Source organism: Eptatretus burgeri, chromosome 2 (genome assembly GCF_056783735.1).
Source record: "Eptatretus burgeri isolate ZD-2024b chromosome 2, Ebu_testis_v1, whole genome shotgun sequence".
Lineage (NCBI taxonomy): Eukaryota > Metazoa > Chordata > Myxini > Myxiniformes > Myxinidae > Eptatretus > Eptatretus burgeri.
Window position 1 is genome coordinate 117,978,948 of NC_140962.1, and position 20,563 is coordinate 117,999,510.

Here is a 20,563-nt window from a genome sequence, read left to right on the forward strand (position 1 = left end):
GAAACACGTCGAGGTAATGTTTAGCGTACCCGAAACTTATTTCTAACCTATGACTAACGTTTTGTAAGCACGCTACACGAACGTTGTTCACACTTTGCAACACGTTACTTGAAAGTACTACTACTACTACTACTACCAACATCGACATCAGTAAATTCTCTCGAACTACTACAACTACAACAAATAACATCGCCATCATTAAATTCTCTCGAACTACTACTACTACTACTACTACTACCAACATCGACATCATTAAATTCTCTCGAACTACTACTACTACTACTACTACTACTACTACTACTACTACTACTACTACCAACATCGACATCACTAAATTGTCTCGAACGACTACTACTGCTACTCCTACTACTACTACTACTAACATCAACATCACTAAATTCTCTCGAACTACTACTACTACTACTACTACTAATAACATCGACATCACTAAATTCTCTCGAACTACTGCTACTGCTACTGCTACTGCAACTGCCACTGCTACTGACATTGACATCTACTCAACATGGAGTCTGGAACACTGACGGGTTCCTCTTGTGAAGCCCATTTGTATATACCAATTCCCCTAAACGCTGCCAATACGCCATTATACGGTAGCTGTAAGATAGAAACACGTTCAGTAAGTTCTATGGTCGTCCGGAAGACGTCAAACAAATTCATCTACATACGCCAATGTGCGTTTGAGATACGTTACACATAGGTTCAAAGCACGCAACTCATAGGTTCAAAGCACGCAACTAATAGGCTCAAAGCACGTTACTCGTAGGTTAAAAATTAAGTTTCGGGTATGCTAAATATTACCTCGACGTGTTTCGACTTATGAGTAACTTACAAGTAACGTGTGGCCGACGTGTGTAAACGATTGCGGAGCGTGCCGAGAACTTATGCCAGCGGATGCAGAACTTGTGAGCCATACGTCGAGTACGTCGTAAAATTTTCAGCATGCTTGAAATTTCACGACGTACTAGACGTACCACGTAATATGCCAGCGTACTTCATTGTTTTTCATTGTGCTCCTAACATATACACAACTTACCCATACCGTATCAACGTGTCCCAGCGTTTTAGACACATTTTTCATAGGTTGGCATATGCTGGCTAAATCATCAAGGTGTGACTGCGATGTTGACACTTCCAATTTTCAGGCGGTTATGATTTAAATCGGCGTGCGGCAGGTTTTTAACAGAGAACGCCACGAGTTCGTCGGCGATACGTGCAGCGCGCTATGACTAAGTTAAACTATCATTTGGCAGAGGTTGTGAACGCCGACAACAGGCTAAGCATTCGTTGGTATAAGTTATCTTTAACACAACGAATCGTTCTGTGCCCGTTAACAAAACGTTATGCATACGACCAACACGTTATGAATACGACCAAAACTTAAAAAAAAAACCTCAAAACTTCAGCGTACGCCAACGTTTAACGTGCATTTTTATACGTTGCCATTCCTGGCTAAAACGTCAAGGTGCGACTGGGCCTTTTAGACGCGGTCGTTCGCACGCCGCCGGGCGAGAATTCGTCAAAAAAAAAATATATATATATATGTATATATATATATATATGTATATATATATATATGTATATATATATATATATGTATATATATGTATATATATGTATATATATATATATATATATATATATATATATATATATATATATATATATATATATATATATATATATATACACACACACATATATATATATATATTAGGGCAGCGGCTTGGGATCCAAAAGGTCCTGAGTTCAAGCCCCGTTGGGCCACTGAATTCATACACCAGGGGGTTGACTCAGCCTGTCATCCTTCCGAGGTCGGCGAAATGAGTACCAGTGTACTGGGCCCGGTGTATACCCCGGTTAAAATAGGTGTACCAGATCCCAGTGTAGCAAAAGGCGACCAGGGTTGCGTCAGGAAGGGCATCCAGCGTAAAACCTATGCCAAATCACTATACGGATCATATGGATGATCCGCTGTGGCGACCCCAAACGGGAGCAGCCGAAAGAAGAAGAAGAAGATACATACACAAAAGAAAAACCCACCCACATCTCTCACCTGTGAATGGAGAGAATTGCCAATCAGCTCTCACCAAATCAACTAAACCCAGGTGGCTAGGATTATGTAAATATATTAACACCTACCATGCTCCTCAAGCCGAAACTGCTGCTGAATAAAACCAAGAAGGCCTACGCAAGGTAAGTGCGATGCTGTATCAAACCCTTCCCAGAATTCTTCCACAGCTATAAAGACATTCACAAAGAGTACACACGTGAGAATCCCAATACTAAACACCCCTTCAGCTGCCGGACCAGTTTCATTGCTTATTGGCGAATCATTAGCAACAGCGCAGTCGCTGGTGTTCATATATACATATATATATATATATATATATATATATATATATATATATATATATATATATATATATATATATATCTAATAATATATTAGATACATATTCATATGTATTATAAATATATATAAATATGTTTTTGTATATATTGTTGCGAATTCGCGGCCACCAGCATGCGATCGGCCACGTAGCACGAATCGCGACACGTCACCCACCGGACGGACAATTCAGTCGTGACCCTCCTGGGACGACCGCCAGAAACCAGTCACAGGTGGGGGTTTAACCCCACCACCACCCATATTGTTACGAATTTGATTGCACACAATATACAGGTTCCTTTAGTCAGCTATGTCGATAAGTGCTTGTTCCCTAGATAACTCACCTTTCATTGTTTAAATGTTCAGAAATCGATTAGATGCGCTGCAGATAGATTTAATAGTTACAGAACGAACAATGGAGACGTCCCTCCCCCTCTTCTGCGAAGAGGAAGAACCACCCTGCCGTCCCGTGACTCATGATGTCAATAACTCCCTCCCACCCGTGGCTGAGCGGGGGATGGAGCACGAGGGCATGAGTCATGAGTCACGCCGGGAGCGGTGGGAGGGCGGAAGAGGATAAGGAAGAGATCTTTTCTTTTGTTTGGGCAGAGTTGGAGAAGGGAGCAGAGAGTTGCCGTTCAGCAGACCTTCGGGTCCTGTTTGGCTTTGGCTAGGGTCGAGGCCTTCGGAAGCTTTTTGCTTTGATGGTTCCGTGAGCTTCGGCTTCTGCTTGGCTCGGGAGAGCTTTTTGCTTCGAGCTGCAAGTGGTGGCTTTTTCTTCTTGGTTCGTGGAGCTCTTTGTTCTCCATTTTGGTTCCCGGCTTGGTGCGACTCATCGACCTCTTCTTCGAGGTGGTTCCTCGGGGAAGCAACGCATCGACGGTAAGGATCTGCGCCTCGTCTCAACAGCACGTGTTGAGAAGCGTGGGAGGTGGTTCCTCGGGGAAGCGACGCATCGACGGGAAGGATCGGCGCCTCGTCTCACCAGCACGTGTTGAGAAGCGCAGGAGGATTTGTTGGAGCTCGGGAAGGATCGCAGCTCGCGGCGATTGGATCCAGCTCGCTCTCGCTGGAGCCCAGGTCCAAACAACTTGAAGACCACACGAGGTGGAGGGGTTTGAGATAGGCTCTGGGTTTCAGCTTACCTGTCCTCCGTTATTAAAGCTCGTTATTAAAGGCTTCTGCCACCATTTCTTGTGTGTGTGTGTGTGTGTGTGTGTGTGTGTGTGTGTGTGTGTGTGTGTGTGTGTGTGTGTGTGTGTGTGTGTGTGTGTGTGTGTGTGTGTGTGTGTGTGTGTGCGTGCGTACGTCCGTGGGCCCGTCTAATAAGTAGGAACTGCAGTTAAGTGCAAGTGACTGTACATAATAAGTAGACGGTTGTAGTTCTTGTGTCGTGCTTTTGTTGCTTGTATGATTGCATACGTGTTTTGCCTTGTTTAATTGCATACATGCTTTATTATAATAAATGTCCTTGTGTGAATGTAAACCTGTTCGTTGCGTCCATTCCCTCATTGAACTGCCCCATCTTGCACTCGGAATATAGTTGGTTTTTAAATAGCCGGTAAAGTGATCGGGTCCAACGGGACTGCGCGATAATACCCCGCTCGGTTATCCCAAAAGGAAGCGAGCTGCTTAAGCGGCTCGTTTCCAAGCGGTCCCCTTGAGGTACAATCTCTTGATAACCGACCCACGCAAATAATTAGGTAAATTGAAGATTTGGTGATCGGACCCTGTAGCGCGGGTAGAGTGCAGACAAGGTTGTGGTGTGGTTAAAAACACACCCGTGGCTGGTTTCCGGCGTTGATCCGGAAAGCCGCGATTGGATTGTCCGTTCGGTGGGCGAAGCGGCCGCTATTGGTTAAGGCCCGGTCACACCTTGACGTTTTAGCCAGCGATGGCAACGTATTAAAATGTATGTAAAACGCTGGCTTACGTTGAACTTTTGATGTTTTTTTTTTAAGATTCGGACGTATTCATAGCGACTTGGTCTTATGTATAACGCATTGGTAATGGACACAGAACGTTTCGTTGTGTTATAGATAACTTATACCAACGAATGCTGAACCTGTTGTCGGCCTACACAACCGATGCCCAACGATAGTCTAACTTAGGCATAGCACGTTGCACGCATCGCCGACGATGTCGTGACGTAGCCTATTAAAAGGCTGACACACAACGATTCGAATCATAACTGCCGTAGAAATGGAAGTGTCAACATCGCGGTCACACCTTGGCGATCTTGCCAGCGTATGCCGACCTAAGAAAAATGTGTCTAAAACGTTGGGGCACGTCAAATACGGTATGAGTAAGTTTGGTATACGTGAGTAGAACGCTAAAGTACGCTATCATACGTCGTAGTAAGTAGAGTACGTCAAGAAATTTTAAACATGTTCAAAATTTTACGATGTACTCGGCGTATGACACACGTTCCGCATGCGATGGGGATAAGTTTTACACACGATATGTGGACGCTTACACACGTCCACAAAGGCTACTTATAAGCTACTCATAAGTCGAAACACGTCGCGGTAATGTCTTTTTTACGCGAAACTTATTTCTAACTTATGTTTGACGTGCTTTGAACCAATTCTTTACGTAGTCCCAACACACATCGACGTATGTAGACGTATTCCAATGACGTCTTCCGGTCGACAAAAAAAAAAAAATTAACGTGTTTCTAACTTACAACTGCCATATCAAGACGTGTTCCCAGCGGTTTTGGGAATTGGCATATAAAAATGCTGCTCATAAAAGGGGAACCCAACAGTGTTTTCGAGTCCTTTTTGAGTCGATGTCCATGTCAGCAGTAACAGTATCAGTATCAGTATCAGTATTAGTAGTAGTTTGTTCATGTTGGCAGTAGTAGGTGAGTGTGAGGGGGAGGGTGTGGGTTATGATGGATCGTCCTTGCGTTTAACGATTTAACGATTTAAATGATAAACTCAACGATTTAAATGGCTGCATCTCCACGATTGAAAGTAGACACTTGCGCTCAACAATTGGATTTTTTTACACTCAACGACTTTTAAACGGTACCACTCAACTATTTTCATTGTTTACAATGAACGATTTAAATTGCTGTCACTCGCCTTTGTTTTTTGACGTGTTAAAACGCTCAAACTCGACTATTTTAAATAGACGCTGCCGATGGACAATTGGAATCATAGCCAAGCTAGACATCGAAGTGTGAACATCCTCGTCATGCCGAAGAAAAGTTTGAAGAATGCTGCAAATAAGTGTCCTGGCCGTGGACGCTGACGCAAGGACGATCCGTTATACCGACGTCTTTCAGCCTATGAGTCACTTAAAAGTAACGTCTGTCGATGTGTGGCAACGATAGCGTAACGTGCCAACAACACGTTAATCATAGGTTAGAAATAAGTTTCGGGTACGCTAAACATTACCTCGGCGTGTCTCAACTTATGATTAACTTACAAGTAACATGTGTTGACGTCTGTCAACGATCGCAGACCGTGCATACAACTTGTGGCCAGCGTAGCGGAACGTGTGAGTCATACGCCGGCATACGTCGTGAAATTTCAAGCATGAGAAAATTTGAGGACAACCAAAAAGTTCAACGTTTAAAGCCAACGTACAACGACATATGGCAGTGTTTTTCAGCGTGCTCTCAATGTTATCAAAACTTACCCATAACGTATTCAACGTGTGCCAGCGTTTTAGAAAAAAAATTCAAAAATCGGCATACGTTGGCTAAAACGTCAAGGTGTGACCGGGCCTTTAGACGCGGTTGTTTGCACGCTGACGGACGGGAATTCTACAACAATATACAAACATATATATATATATATATATATATATATATATATATATATATATATATATATATATATATATATATATATATATATCTCTTCTTCTTTTTTCAGCTGCTCCCGCTAGGGGTCGCCACAGCGGATCATCCGTATGATCCGCATCGTGATTTGGCACATGTTTTACGCCGGATGCCCTTCCTGATGCAACCCTGGTCGCCTTTTACGACACAGGGACATATATATATATATATATATATATATATATATATATATATATATATATATATATATATATATATATATATATATATATATATATATATATATATATATATATATATATATATATATATATATATATATATATATATATATATATATATATTGTTACGGTTGTGGAAATTCACAGACCACCATTCAGGTTCCACGAAGATCAGTTATGTCGATAAGTGTGTGTCCAGATTAGATTTCCCCAACCGATGTCTAACGGGAATTATTCATGAGCCGGGCTGTGAACCTTTTGAGGTAGTGTTAATCTTTCCTATCGTTGTTTTAAACAACATCTCCTCACCACCTTCGCCACAACCGCCAACATCTCCTCACCACCTTAAGAAACAACTGCCAACATCTCCTCACCACAACGAACATCTCCTCACCTTCATCTCCACAAATGCCGCCATCTTTTCCCCAACAAACGAATGTCTCTTCACCTTCATCTCCACAAACGCCGCCATCTTTTCGCCAGCAACGGCATCCACAGACGAACGGCATCTCCGCCGACAGACGCGGGGACTCCCTTGTTGGAGCGAAAGCCGGTGATTTCTGCCACGTCCGCATTGTCTGCGTTTGACGGCAATATCGGATCAGAATGACAAAAGAGGCGGAGCCAGGCATATATATATATATATATATATATATATATATATATATATATATATATATATATAAATATATATAAATATATATATATACATATATATATATATATATATATATATATATATATATATATATATATATATATATATATATATATATATATATATATATATATATATATATATATACATATATATATATATATATATATACATATATATATATATATATATATATATATATATATACATACATATGCCTGGTGTTGGCGCAGTGGTTAGGGCAGCGGCTTGGGATCCAAAAGGTCCTGAGTCCAAGCCCCGTTGGGCCACTGAATTAATACACCAGGGGGTTGACTCAGCCTGTCATCCTTCCGAGGTCGGCGAAATGAGTACCAGTGTACTGGGCCGGTGTATACCCCGGTTAAAATAGGTGACCATATCCCTGTGTCGTAAGAGGTGACCAGGGTTGCGTCAGGAAGGTCGTCCGGCGTAAAACCTGTGCCAAATCACTATGCGGATCATACGGATGATCCGCTGTGGCGACCCCTAGCGGGAGCAGCCGAAAGAAAAAGAAGAAGATATATATATATATATATATATATATATATATATATATATATATATATATATATATATATATATATATATATATATATACATACAAGTGGGTTAGACTTACACATTGTAAGCAATAATGAACGGTGCTTCCCCATTGTCTCGGGTCGTTCAGCTGCATTTTATTTTTTCATTTTTTTACATTCATTTATTTTCAATTATTTATATTTTCATTTATGGACACTTTCCAACGGTTCTGTGACTTTTCTCAGTATATCGGCTTCAATACCCATTGGCATGTGAAATTTCAGCATTCTTTGTTACTCGGAAGGTACCAAACTTAATATCAGTGAGTGAGTGAGTCCATGAATCAGTCAGTGAGTGGTTAGAATGAGCTTCATGTATGTATGAGCCACTCGCTCAGGGTGATGTAGCATTAACCATTCCCTCAGGGTGACGGAGCATGAACCACTCACTCAGGGTGACTGAGCACGAACCACTAGCTCAGGGTGACAGAGCATGAACCACTTGTCTGAATGGCATGACGCTGCAAAAGCGACCGCAGAAAGTGAACAGTTTGCTCAGAATGACATAGCGCGGTACCGGTGTAGACAATGGGTGCTTGGCAAGTGGCTTAAGCACTCATGCAAGCACTCCAGTTAAATGGTTGATAAGGAATGGTTGGCCAGGCTATCAGTGCATACCATAAAGGATACCTTTAATTTTAACGCCCGTCTTCACCACGCTTGCAGCAGTTCATGAAGTAAAATGAATTCATTCAAAAAATGACTATCCACAAAGGAGTTGCTGCTTATAGCAGAACAACCCTGGATATATCACAAAGTTCAATCACCTGTGAAATAATAATTGCAAAAAATCTGCCATTTTGCCTGCTTATCTGTGCATGTGTCTCGTGGTACATCGGTTCGGTGTCCACGCAAACGTTATAACTTTTTTGTGAAATGTCAATTTTATTTTTTGTACCAGATTTGATTCGATTCCCAGTGGAGCACCTCACAAAACCTCTGAAAATATAGACACAGATCTGGCAAATACTATGGATAGGCAGTCCCTCTGGGGGACAGGGTGCGAGGTATCGCGGTGAATGCATTTTATCATGCAGCTCAATGAAGCTGGTTAATTTTGTTACATTCCGAAAGTTTTTTGTTTACTCAATATAATTTTCCAAACAGCAGTAAAAGATAAGATTATCGCTTTGGAAATTACACATTTTCTTGTGTATGCATGGCGGAGGGAACATAGCCTTGTTTGCTTAATGAAAATAGGTATATCGGCTTAGTTATAAGAATCATTATTTATTTAAATTATCAGATTTCACAACAGATTTCAACACTTATTTAATCTGGACAATATCTGATCCTAAAAAGCGAAATAATATTCCAATGATATACTTTAATTCGTCTGTGAGAGTAGAGCGTGGAAAATCGCCTCAAAATGCATGAAATTGCTCCAAGCTCCGAATTTGAAAACTTCTTGGACTTACAAAAGTGATGCACACAACGATTTGTAGCTTTGATCAACAGGCATTCAATATATGAGTGAGGAAAGTGAAAACAACAACGTTATCGTAAAAAAATTGTTGCGGCCTGTTGCAAGTCAAGGCGTGGTTGAGCAGGCCAGAAAATATGGCAGCTTCAGACCCCAGCGAGGTTACCCAGGAAACACCTTCAGACCCAGAGATTGAGGCGGCCAGGGATTGCCTGATGAAAGATATAATTAAATAAGGCCGTTAATTATCTTCAAAAGGGGTGTTTTTATGAACCCAAACACCAAAGTTTCACTCTTGCACTTCCTTGGAGTTTTCTTAGTATGCATGCAAAGTTTCAGGCTGCTATGTTTTATAGTTTTGGATTTATGGAGGAGACACATTGACACACTAACACACAAACACATTGCCTTTTATTTATATAGATTAGATATACATACTTCTTTTTACTGTTTTGGCATATCTTGGGTTTTTCTGTCTTTTCTGATCCTCGCTCTTCTAGAATTTTGAACGCCCCCATGTAGTGGCACATTGGAAAAAAAATTCTAAAAATAATTCCAAACAAAATGAAAGTAGTGCTTCAACACATATTATTGCTCTGCCTGTCATCCTTCCGAGGTCGGCAAAAGGAGTACCAGCTTACTGGAAACAAGGGGTACTGCATTTGCAGCACAACCGTGTTTTCATCAATGATGCAACCATCAGCCACCGGCTGCATTCAATATAAACTTTTGCCGAGTAACAGGTGATGTGTTCTTCAAGGTAATGTGTTCTAACAGGTGATGTGATGTGTTCTCTCCGACTTTCTGGAAAATCCTCTTTATCTCTTTACTGATGACTCCACCCTCTGCTGTACCATCTGTCATCCCTCAGACCGGCAAGCAGCAGCTTCTTCGCTCACTGCAGATCTTGGTAAAATCACAAACTGTACTGGTCCAATATGTGGACCATCTCTTTCAATCCAGACAAATCTCACACTCTCACTTTGTCTCTACGAAAGGACCGTTTGGATTTTCTCAACAATCGTCTGGAAGGAGTCCTTTCTCAACAATCCTCTGGAAGTACAATCCTTTCTTTCAAGCTTCTGGGTCGCACCATCTGCCATGATCTTTCCTGGGAAAGCGACATTTCCTACCTGGCCTCCAAAGCCACTAGGAATTCTCCGTGATGCAAAGTCCTTCCTCAGCCCACCTGAGCTCCTGACCAAATACAAAGGTTTTGTCTGCAGCCTGATAGAGGACTGCTCTCCCCTCTGTGCTGGTGCTCCTGCCTCCCACATTTCTCAGCTTCACGCTTTGGAAACCAAGGCATTTCGGATTATTGGTATCTCCCACGAGGAGGCCGAGTCTTTGGGCCTCTCACTCTCTCACCGCAGGCAGGTTGGTGGTCTTTCTGTCTTCTACCATCTCCTCTCCGGTCTCGCCCCCCACCCCCCTGCTCTGTCTACGATTTGTCTCCACCATATTTCCACAGGGCACTCAAGGTCCACCAACAACCCCCTTCTGGTAAAACTACCAAAATGACGAATCACTGCTCACCTTCACTCTTCCATTCCTCCTTTTTTACCGCCTTTGGAATAAACTCCCTCACTCTGTTCAATCCCATTCTTCCATCCAGGCCTTCTAAACAGCTGTTCACCACCACCTCTTATCACCCCCCATCCAAACCCTCGATCTTTTTGACCCCCACGAATCCACCCCAAACCCACCTCCTTCAAATTACCTGCTTTCCCTTCCTGAAAGTCCCTGTAATGTCCATCTTGTATACCCCGTGTTCCCTGCCCAATCCCTCTCCCTTCCAGAGATCTCCTAATGTCTCCGTTCCCCACTGTTTTGTCCTTCCCACTCCCGCCCCTCTTGTCTCGTGCCTCCTTGCTGTGCGTTGTGTGTTAGCTCTCATACGAGCCTCGACAAGGTATACAAAAAAGGCTGTTTTGCAACAAGCAAAATCCCTTTTCATGTAATATGTAAGGATAACATCAAGGTATGTGTACGAGGCTTCAAGCTGTGTTTTTTTCGCCCGGGTTTGAATCTCCACATAGCTTCATAATGTCATCCTGATGTTTTTTCATGCAGGTCGAGGCAACAATATGTGCACCATCCAGCGGTGGTACGTTAAGCCGGAGGACCCCTCTGCTAGCACTCGTCATTATAGGACATTATCGATCCCATGGTGTCATTCACAGTGATGAGGTGAGTTATAGCTGGCACACTGAACACATTTAAGGGGGGATTTCAAAGTTTTGTCCAAATCACTTTCAGTCAAACATCAGACCTCACCAGATGGTTTGTGAAAGACTTGGGCAAGAAAAAATTCCCTGCCCAATTCCACAAGAGGGTGAGACTAATTATGAGCATTAATTAAGCAGTGGTAGTAGTTGACTTAATCCGAAGCATTATCCACTTTCCACCACTGCCTGAATCAAACAGTAAGGTAATCGAACTATTTTTTGACTATAAAACTATTGGAGTATGCAGCTGATGGGTTGAGTTGGCCTTGTTTATATTCCCTGTTACGTTGTCTAAAATTGTGAGTTTGGTCTCGTTAATGTAAAAAAAAGTTTGTGCAAAATAAATAATGTTTGTGTAAGAGATGTTTTTTTCCGTGTGTTTTGTGGAGAGGTCATCACAAAAACAAATTGTGACAGAGAAATGCATAACTGGGAAAACGCAATACTTGCGCATACCCTGTGGCTTGTTGACAATCCAAATCAACCTTTATGGCTGAGCTCACATCTTGGCACTGCACTACTCCTTGGGGGCAGATAGTTGGCTGGCAACATTTAAATTTAAGTATGAGAGGTCAATGTAAGGTCAAAATGGAAGTTGTTCGCTAACATGACCTAAATTACCATAAAGTACATAATCGATGACATGTAGTTACCTTATGGTTAATGTCATTTGTACATTTCTCAGTGCATAGTGAGCTTGATCCTCATTGCTGTTAAATTTTATTCCTTAGTCACAGTCTTTGTGTAAGAAAGATCAAGTTTGCAAAGATGAATCGATCTGCAGCTGTAGCAGTAATGTATGATTTGGATATTCAAGCCAAGCATTTTAAGATAACCTTTCTCTCAATCTTGCACATTTTGCTGTACTCTATGATGTAATAGATAAACTATAATGCAAGTGAAATGATATATGGGATCAGTTGTTCCATACAAGTGGCTACCCAAGGCAGGTTCATTCCACTGTTGCCTTGTGGACTGAAAAGTGGGAGAAACGGATGATAGGCAATGTTTGGAAAGACCACTTAACGTGGCTCAAAGTACACGACAAATCAAATATTGTTGCAAGAGAAATTGATGAGAACACATTGGATAAAGGCATAGATGTGTAAAAAGGCTGACCTTGTTACCTAGAGCAATTGGAGATGGTAAATGGGCAGAACAAGCACTGGGCACAGAGGCTTCTTCTGTCAAGATTAATTACATATCCAATATGAACAGCCCTCCAACCTTCTGCTATATCTGCATGCTCAAGTCAGACACTAAGTAAAGCTTTATCATTAGTCATTCTTTCGTACTCATTCAAATATGCAAGAATGTTCAGACATACGAAAAGGCCATGATGTGTCTTACCAATCATGTGCACGTTGCCTATGAATTTACCAATCCATTAGCTCGAACCTATGTGAAAAATTGGGTTGACAGGATAGCCTAAATGTATGTGCTCTCACTTCTGAGTTGTCTCAGCTGGGTTTGAATCCTGACCCAGCTATAAACTGGCATTTCGGTGTTTTGCAGGCAGCGTGATTCATCAATGTGTGCATTGCCATTTGGATGGACATCAAACCGGCTGTCCTGTCTGCAAGCATTGCTTGCTGGACTTTAAAGATCCCATGGTGCCCTTCGTGAATAATAGGCGAGTTATTGCCGGTACCCTGAACAAATTACAAATTCCTTCCCTCGCTAACTGCTGCGAAGCAATGGCAAACCACCAATCATAACACATACCAAGAAAATGCTTTGGCAGCATTTAAGTCCCCTATTTCATGGCATCAAGTTTGTCCCGAAGCTTGGGTATGTCGATACGTTGGGCACTTTATCTGGGGAGCGATATGATAGCAATACAGGTTATAAGCACCAGAGACCTACCTGTATGAATTCCTAAATACAGCAAGGTCCAGAAGAGAGACAAACTTACCAACCATTTTAAATCCAGATTTCGTGAATTCTCCTACATTTACGAAAAGTATTTACACCGTGGAAGGCATGAATACATGGAAAAGATTGGATGCCGAAACTCGTTGATGTCTGTCTGGTTGGATAGGTGATGTGGCTGTTTTGGTGAAGAATGGCTTATCACATTGTACGAGCAAAGGTAGGCCGATCAATGACACGGACTACTGTTAGCAGAGCAGATAAGCATGATGTTATACTGTATGCGTTATGTTTACAGACCTTCAATAGTCTCGGATGTTTATCCATCCCCAAAGCTTTATCTTCTTTTCATCAACTCCAAGAAACACACCAACTAATGTGAAAGACGACAACAACTAAATAACTATTGCCAGCAGACGGGATGCCCAGTTTAATGTCCATCCGAGGGATGGCACACACATTGATTAATCAACCTGCCTGTGACACATCAGGATGACAGTTTATAGCTGGGTTGGGATTCCAACTCAGGATAGACAGCTTAGAGGTGAGTGTGTGTACCTCCAGGACATCCTGTCAGCCACATGGTAGAATTTACACATACCGCATGGTACCGGGTTATTTTTTTATATTTTATTCGAGAACCCTAAATAATTCCCATACACTAAAAATTATATCAGTTAGGAACCTAATATTTGCATAAATGTAGCCTCATGTTACAGAAAGACATGACATGATCCACACAATTGATTACCTTGAATGAAGTGCTGAAAGTGTCCACCACCGTGTTGCAGGCACAAATTCATTCTTCACAGCATGCTCTCTGACACAGAGTGCAGCATTTGTTGGGATTATTGCTGATTGTGTCACTGATTATTGTTTTTAATTCACCAAGAGTGCCTGGATTTGTAGCGTACACTATATCCTTCAAATATCCTCTCTCCCCCAAGAAGAAATCTGGAGACCTAAGATCTGGGGACCCTAACAGTTTCACTTTCTCTGGTGTAACAACACTTGGCTGGCGCATGGGCTTTTTAACTTTCACGCAGTCTGTTTCTCTGAACTGCTTCACCAGTTTCCATATCACTCATTTTGAAGGTTTCGTACGACCACCAAAGCGACTTTTAAATGAAATTATTTAACATTCCCTAAAGGACGCATTCTTGATGTAATGTTCGACGAGAAACGCGTGTTCTTCCATAGTGAACGCCATGGTGTGACTGAGTGAAATCCGTAAACCGTCACTGCCGGGTCAAGTGATAAATCACGTGATACCTGACAACTCTCAGGATCATGTTGCGTCTTTCTTTAACATTAGGCTGCATTTACACAAAATATTAGGTTCCTAACAGATATAGTTTTTAGGGTATGGGAATTAATTATTTAGGGTTCTTAAAATAAAATAAAATAAAATAAATCACCCTGTATTAAATAAAAAAGAAAATAACTATTTCTTAAAATACGTAGTTTTGTCGAAAAGTGCTGATTAGGGGCTAATTGATCTGACTTTTTCTTGAAAGGGGATTCTGAATTGTGAGATTAAGTGAGTGCGAGTGTTAAGCTTCACGGTAAAATGAGTGTATTTCACTTATCACTCATTTTGGGGACTCTAATGCTTAGTGTCATCATAAAGCTTGATGGGATGGTAGATATGGCAATGATGTCACGGCCGACATTTTTGCAGGGCTCGGTAGGTCGACATTTGGTACTGCACCGCTGTATAAATTTGACAGGAAAGATAAAGAAAAAGGAAGAGGAATAGCTGCCTGGGTAAAGGTATTGTATGGAGAAAAAGGGCTGTTATTAAAGAGACAATTAATTTCGATGATTCTGTGAAGATAGAGATAAGAGATGGTGAGAAAGTAAAATACTCTTGCATATGCTTGTGGGAGGGTAGAAGCAAAATATAACGATTATTTATTGATGAACAATCTCAGAAAGGCAAGTGGTAAGGGAATACTACTGGTTATGAAAGATAAGGCAGACAAGGATTTTCTAGATCGAGTCCAGGATTGATTTTAAAACCAGTTTCTCGATAAGCCCATGAGGGTGGAGGGAGAGGGGTGTGCAGTGTTTGACCTCCATTTTAGTAAATGATCCCAATATGGTAGAACAAGAGAGAATTTAGGGCCAAATGACCATAGCAGAGTCTGTGCAAGTATTCTGTTAAGAGTGAGTGCCGACACATCACCTCCAAACTAGGATGGTGTCCGTGTTGCACTCGGGTCTTTCAGGACTGAGATGTATGCCTTTATGGTCACAAATAAATGAAATCAGGGCTGCCGATCCAGATTTTATCCTTGTTATGGTCTCCTCAGGACGACATACTGCCAAATCGTTTATTTGGGACCATACTAAGTTAATTAATGAATACAAATCGAACCTGCGAGCTTGATGAAGCAGTGAGACACAGAATGCATCCCATAACAGCCGAAGCTGCACGACCTGTGAGCAACAATTGCTGTCTGCCGCATGAGCACATTGCCTCTGTCTCACTGCCCATCATCCAGGAGATGGGATTGCGGTCGGGCAGAATAATAATTCAAAGCAAAGCCCTTCAGACCCGATAAATGCAATACGGCATTAAACGCCATGTGCACATGCACATCACTTCGCCTCCTGCCCAGATAGCTTCAGCAGGGCACACTTGAGTCTACCTTAAAGACTGGGGATTTAAAGGTCACCATGCCATTACCGGTGTCGTGACCAAATTTTCACATTTAGTAGTACTATTATGTGCGATATCACTTCTGGAAATCCTCATCCATGTACATCCCAGACAAGTTTATACACACCATTTTTCATGCTCTACATGATTTGTCAGACCCAGGCATCTGAACCACACAACAGTTGATTACTGCACGTTTTATTGGGATGGTTATCAATCGAGATGTATGCAAATGGCAAGAACTTGTCTGCGGTGTCAAAGTTGTGAAGTTCACCGACACACAAAAACGTCCCTCGACACTTTTGCAACACCAGATGTCAGGTTTGATCATGTGCACACTGACATTGTGGCACCTCTTCCTCCATCAGACGGACAGACATATATACTCACTTGTATCGACAGGTTTACATGCTGGTCAGAAGCTTTACCTCTTCCAGATATCAGAGCGGAGACTGCAGCTTGTGTTTTCATTGCACGATGAGTGGAAAATTTTTGAGTGCCTTCGACCGTCACAACACATAGAGGTTGTCAATTTGAGTCTTCCCTGGTTCAAACACTCATGGAGATGCTAGGCTGTAAATGCATCAGAACGATATCTTATCATCCTTATTCTAATAGGATGGTGGAGCATTACCACTGACTGCTTAAAGATGGTCTCAAAGGTCAAGCCAACACACGATGGACTGAGGCACTTCCTTTTGTTATGTTGGGCATTCGGACGGCAGTCAAGTCGGATCTGGGGTGTGCCACGGCTCAACTTGTCTTCAGACCCACTATTCGATTACCAGGAGAGTTCATAGCACAAAGTAAGAGTATGAGTGACCTGGATCCCAGCAATTTTGTGCACTGGATTCAATGACACATGCATGATCTTCAGCCTACATCCATGAGGTCCCAACACAGACAACCACAGATCCATCCAGGTCTTCACACATGCGCGCACATCTTTGTATGACATGACGCCGTGAGAACACCTCTATAGCCACCCCATGATGGGCCGTATCAAGTACTTCGACGGTCTGACAAGTTTTTCACCTTCGATATTAAGGACAAACATGAACGTGTCAGCATCGATCGTTTGAAACTAGCCCACATCGAAAACTGCTGCACTTCTACCGCCTCACGAGCAACCTCGACTTCACAAGCCATCGAGCCTTCTCCTACGATGTCGCCTACTGCACAAGCATCGCCCCCTCTTACATCTTCCCCAAAATCTTCCATTCAGCAACCTGAGACGAGGAAAACTAGCGCAGGCAGACATGTTCATTAGCCAGCCCACTAACTACAAGTTTTCACCATTAACTGGGAGGTTTCATCAATGATTTTCCTATATTCTTCTCATCATTCATTACTTGACTTCTTATCACCCGCTACTCACATCATTGTTACAACGAGCGATCTAGCAGGGGGGGTGAGTTTCGTGACCTGCTTGGCAAGACTGAGCATACACAAACCTTTCATGTCCCTACATCACGTGACTTCTCATAGCCAGTTGTTATTGGTTACACAACGTAGATTTGAGGACGAATGTGAAGAGGTCTTTTGGAGAGCGAGTTTTGGTCGAGAGTCACTCAGCGGGTTTTTCTGATAACAACTCTCAACAGGATTCTCTTTGCATGTCCACGTATCCTTGAATTGTTTTCATAAATCAAATAATGTGGGAACTTTATGCTCTGGGCTTTGACATTCTGTTATAATTTAACAGAACTAACATTGTGTCTCGTTCTGGTTCTTGTTAACTCGGCCTAGCTGACTTCCTTTTCCCCACCTTATTCACGCCGAGAACATTCGACAAGAACTGTGATTCTGATTAATTTTCTTATCGACTACTTTCGGTCACCTGACGTCACATTTGATGCAGTGACTTGACGCATTCAAGGACCACTTTGGATATCCAACGGATCTGCTCCCACCTTCCATCTTCGTAGCAATCATCGGCTATCGGTACTTCCTAGCTGGGGTGAGTTGGAAGTTTTGTGTTTGAGTTGATTTATCACAACGTACAGAGTAAACAATTAGCACAAACCAAAATTCATCACCAGTTAACATAAAAATACTTCAAGACCCAATAAGGTAATAATAATGGTGACGGGGAGGGAATGTACAAGAAGCAATCAACAATCGCATTAATCCATGACCATTAGGTGTGCAAGGTACCGATGCATGATTGGAATTCCTCAATTATCTATCTCAAGGCCTCTCGCATGCCACAGGAGATCGACGACAGATAGAGGCGGACAAGACAGAAATACTCCGGCTGTGCCTGGCAGAACACGGCAGGAACTGGTGCAGATAGTCACAACCAGTCACGTGCTTGATCCCGATCACACGCTCCACACAGCTTTGCAGACATGATGCAGCATTTACACAAGTTCAATCTGGGCAACCTTTCATGCCATGATGGACTGCACCCTTCCCTGCTCACTCACTATTCTTTACCGATTGTCCTGGTGGCCAGAGCACCATCACCTTGAGCCCCCACCCCCCCCCCTTCCACAGTTCGGGTGAAAACCGTGGTGATCACAATTGTTTTGCTTTGCCACCTGGACTTGCGCCTCGCAAATGTAAAAAGACACAAAAATGACAGATTGCAGAGGGAAGAATGGTTAAAATGGGGTCAAAAGGGTTGATATAGAAGCTGACATTGCGACGAGTAGACGTCATCTACCTATCACATCAGTGACACATATCTAATAACCCAATTAATTACTTTTCACTTATATTACACATTCACTTTAAGGAGAGAGCTACGCTATATTAAGCATCTTCAACCAACTCGGAGTCATTTCTAAAAAAATGTATTGTTACGAGCTCATCAGCTGAGTCATGAGTGGCCTCTCTTCGACCACTCGAGTGAGGTTTGAGTCCGGAGTTGGGGAGTGAGGTTTGAGTCCGGAGTTGTGGAGTGAGGTTTGAGTCCGGAGTTGTGGAGTGAGGTTTGAGTCCGGAGTTGGGGAGTGAGGTTTGAGTCCGGAGTTGGGGAGTGAGGTTTGAGTCCGGAGTTGGGGAGTGAGGTTTGAGTCCGGAGTTGGGGAGTGAGGTTTGAGTCCGGAGTTGGGGAGTGAGGTTTGAGTCCGGAGTTGGGGAGTGAGGTTTGAGTCCGGAGTTGGGGAGTGAGGTTTGAGTCCGGAGTTGGGGAGTGAGGTTTGAGTCCGGAGTTGGGGAGTGAGGTTTGAGTCCGGAGTTGGGGAGTGAGGTTTGAGTCCGGAGTTGGGGAGTGAGGTTTGAGTCCGGAGTTGGGGAGTGAGGTTTGAGTCCGGAGTTGGGGAGTGAGGTTTGAGTCCGGAGTTGGGGAGTGAGGTTTGAGTCCGGAGTTGGGGAGTGAGGTTTGAGTCCGGAGTTGGGGAGTGAGGTTTGAGTCCGGAGTTGGGGAGTGAGGTTTGAGTCCGGAGTTGGGGAGTGAGGTTTGAGTCCGGAGTTGGGGAGTGAGGTTTGAGTCCGGAGTTGGGGAGTGAGGTTTGAGTCCGGAGTTGGGGAGTGAGGTTTGAGTCCGGAGTTGGGGAGTGAGCTTTGAGTCCGGAGTTGGGGAGTGCGGTTTGAGTCCGGAGTTGGGGAGTGAGGTTTGAGTCCGGAGTTGGGGAGTGAGCTTTGAGTCCGGAGTTGGGGAGTGAGCTTTGAGTCCGGAGTTGGGGAGTGAGCTTTGAGTCCGGAGTTGGGGAGTGAGCTTTGAGTCCGGAGTTGGGGAGTGAGCTTTGAGTCCGGAGTTGGGGAGTGAGCTTTGAGTCCGGAGTTGGGGAGTGAGCTTTGAGTCCGGAGTTGGGGAGTGAGCTTTGAGTCCGGAGTTGGGGAGTGAGCTTTGAGTCCGGAGTTGGGGAGTGAGCTTTGAGTCCGGAGTTGGGGAGTGAGCTTTGAGTCCGGAGTTGGGGAGTGAGCTTTGAGTCCGGAGTTGGGGAGTGAGCTTTGAGTCCGGAGTTGGGGAGTGAGCTTTGAGTCCGGAGTTGGGGAGTGAGCTTTGAGTCCGGAGTTGGGGAGTGAGCTTTGAGTCCGGAGTTGGGGAGTGAGCTTTGAGTCCGGAGTTGGGGAGTGAGCTTTGAGTCCGGAGTTGGGGAGTGAGCTTTGAGTCCGGAGTTGGGGAGTGAGCTTTGAGTCCGGAGTTGGGGAATGAGCTTTGAGTCCGGAGTTGGGGAGTGAGCTTTGAGTCCGGAGTTGGGGAGTGAGGTTTGAGTCCGGAGTTGGGGAGTGAGGTTTGAGTCCAGAGTTGGGGAGTGAGCTTTGAGTCCGGAGTTGGGGAGTGAGCTTTGAGTCCGGAGTTGGGGAGTGAGCTTTGAGTCCGGAGTTGGGGAGTGAGCTTTGAGTCCGGAGTTGGGGAGTGAGCTTTGAGTCCGGAGTTGGGGAGTGAGCTTTGAGTCCGGAGTTGGGGAGTGAGCTTTGAGTCCAGAGTTGGGGAGTGAGCTTTGAGTCCGGAGTTGGGGAGTGAGCTTTGAGTCCGGAGTTGGGGAGTGAGCTTTGAGTCCGGAGTTGGGGAGTGAGCTTTGAGTCCGGAGTTGGGGAGTGAGCTTTGAGTCCGGAGTTGGGGAGTGAGCTTTGAGTCCGGAGTTGGGGAGTGAGCTTTGAGTCCGGAGTTGGGGAGTGAGCTTTGAGTCCGGAGTTGGGGAGTGAGCTTTGAGTCCGGAGTTGGGGAGTGAGCTTTGAGTCCGGAGTTGGGGAGTGAGCTTTGAGTCCGGAGTTGG

General features: G+C 43.6%; 1 protein-coding gene across 1 annotated transcript in view; it reads left to right on the plus strand.

Annotated features, from left to right (window-relative positions):
- Positions 1–11,199: 11,199 nt before the first annotated feature.
- Positions 11,200–20,563, plus strand: part of EOMES (eomesodermin) — a 125,281-nt gene continuing 115,917 nt past the window's right edge. The window contains exon 1 of the mRNA XM_085870935.1: positions 11,200–11,318. Coding sequence (XP_085727061.1) covers positions 11,296–11,318 — 23 coding nt within the window. The 5' untranslated portion in view covers positions 11,200–11,295. The remainder of the gene's footprint in view (positions 11,319–20,563) is intronic.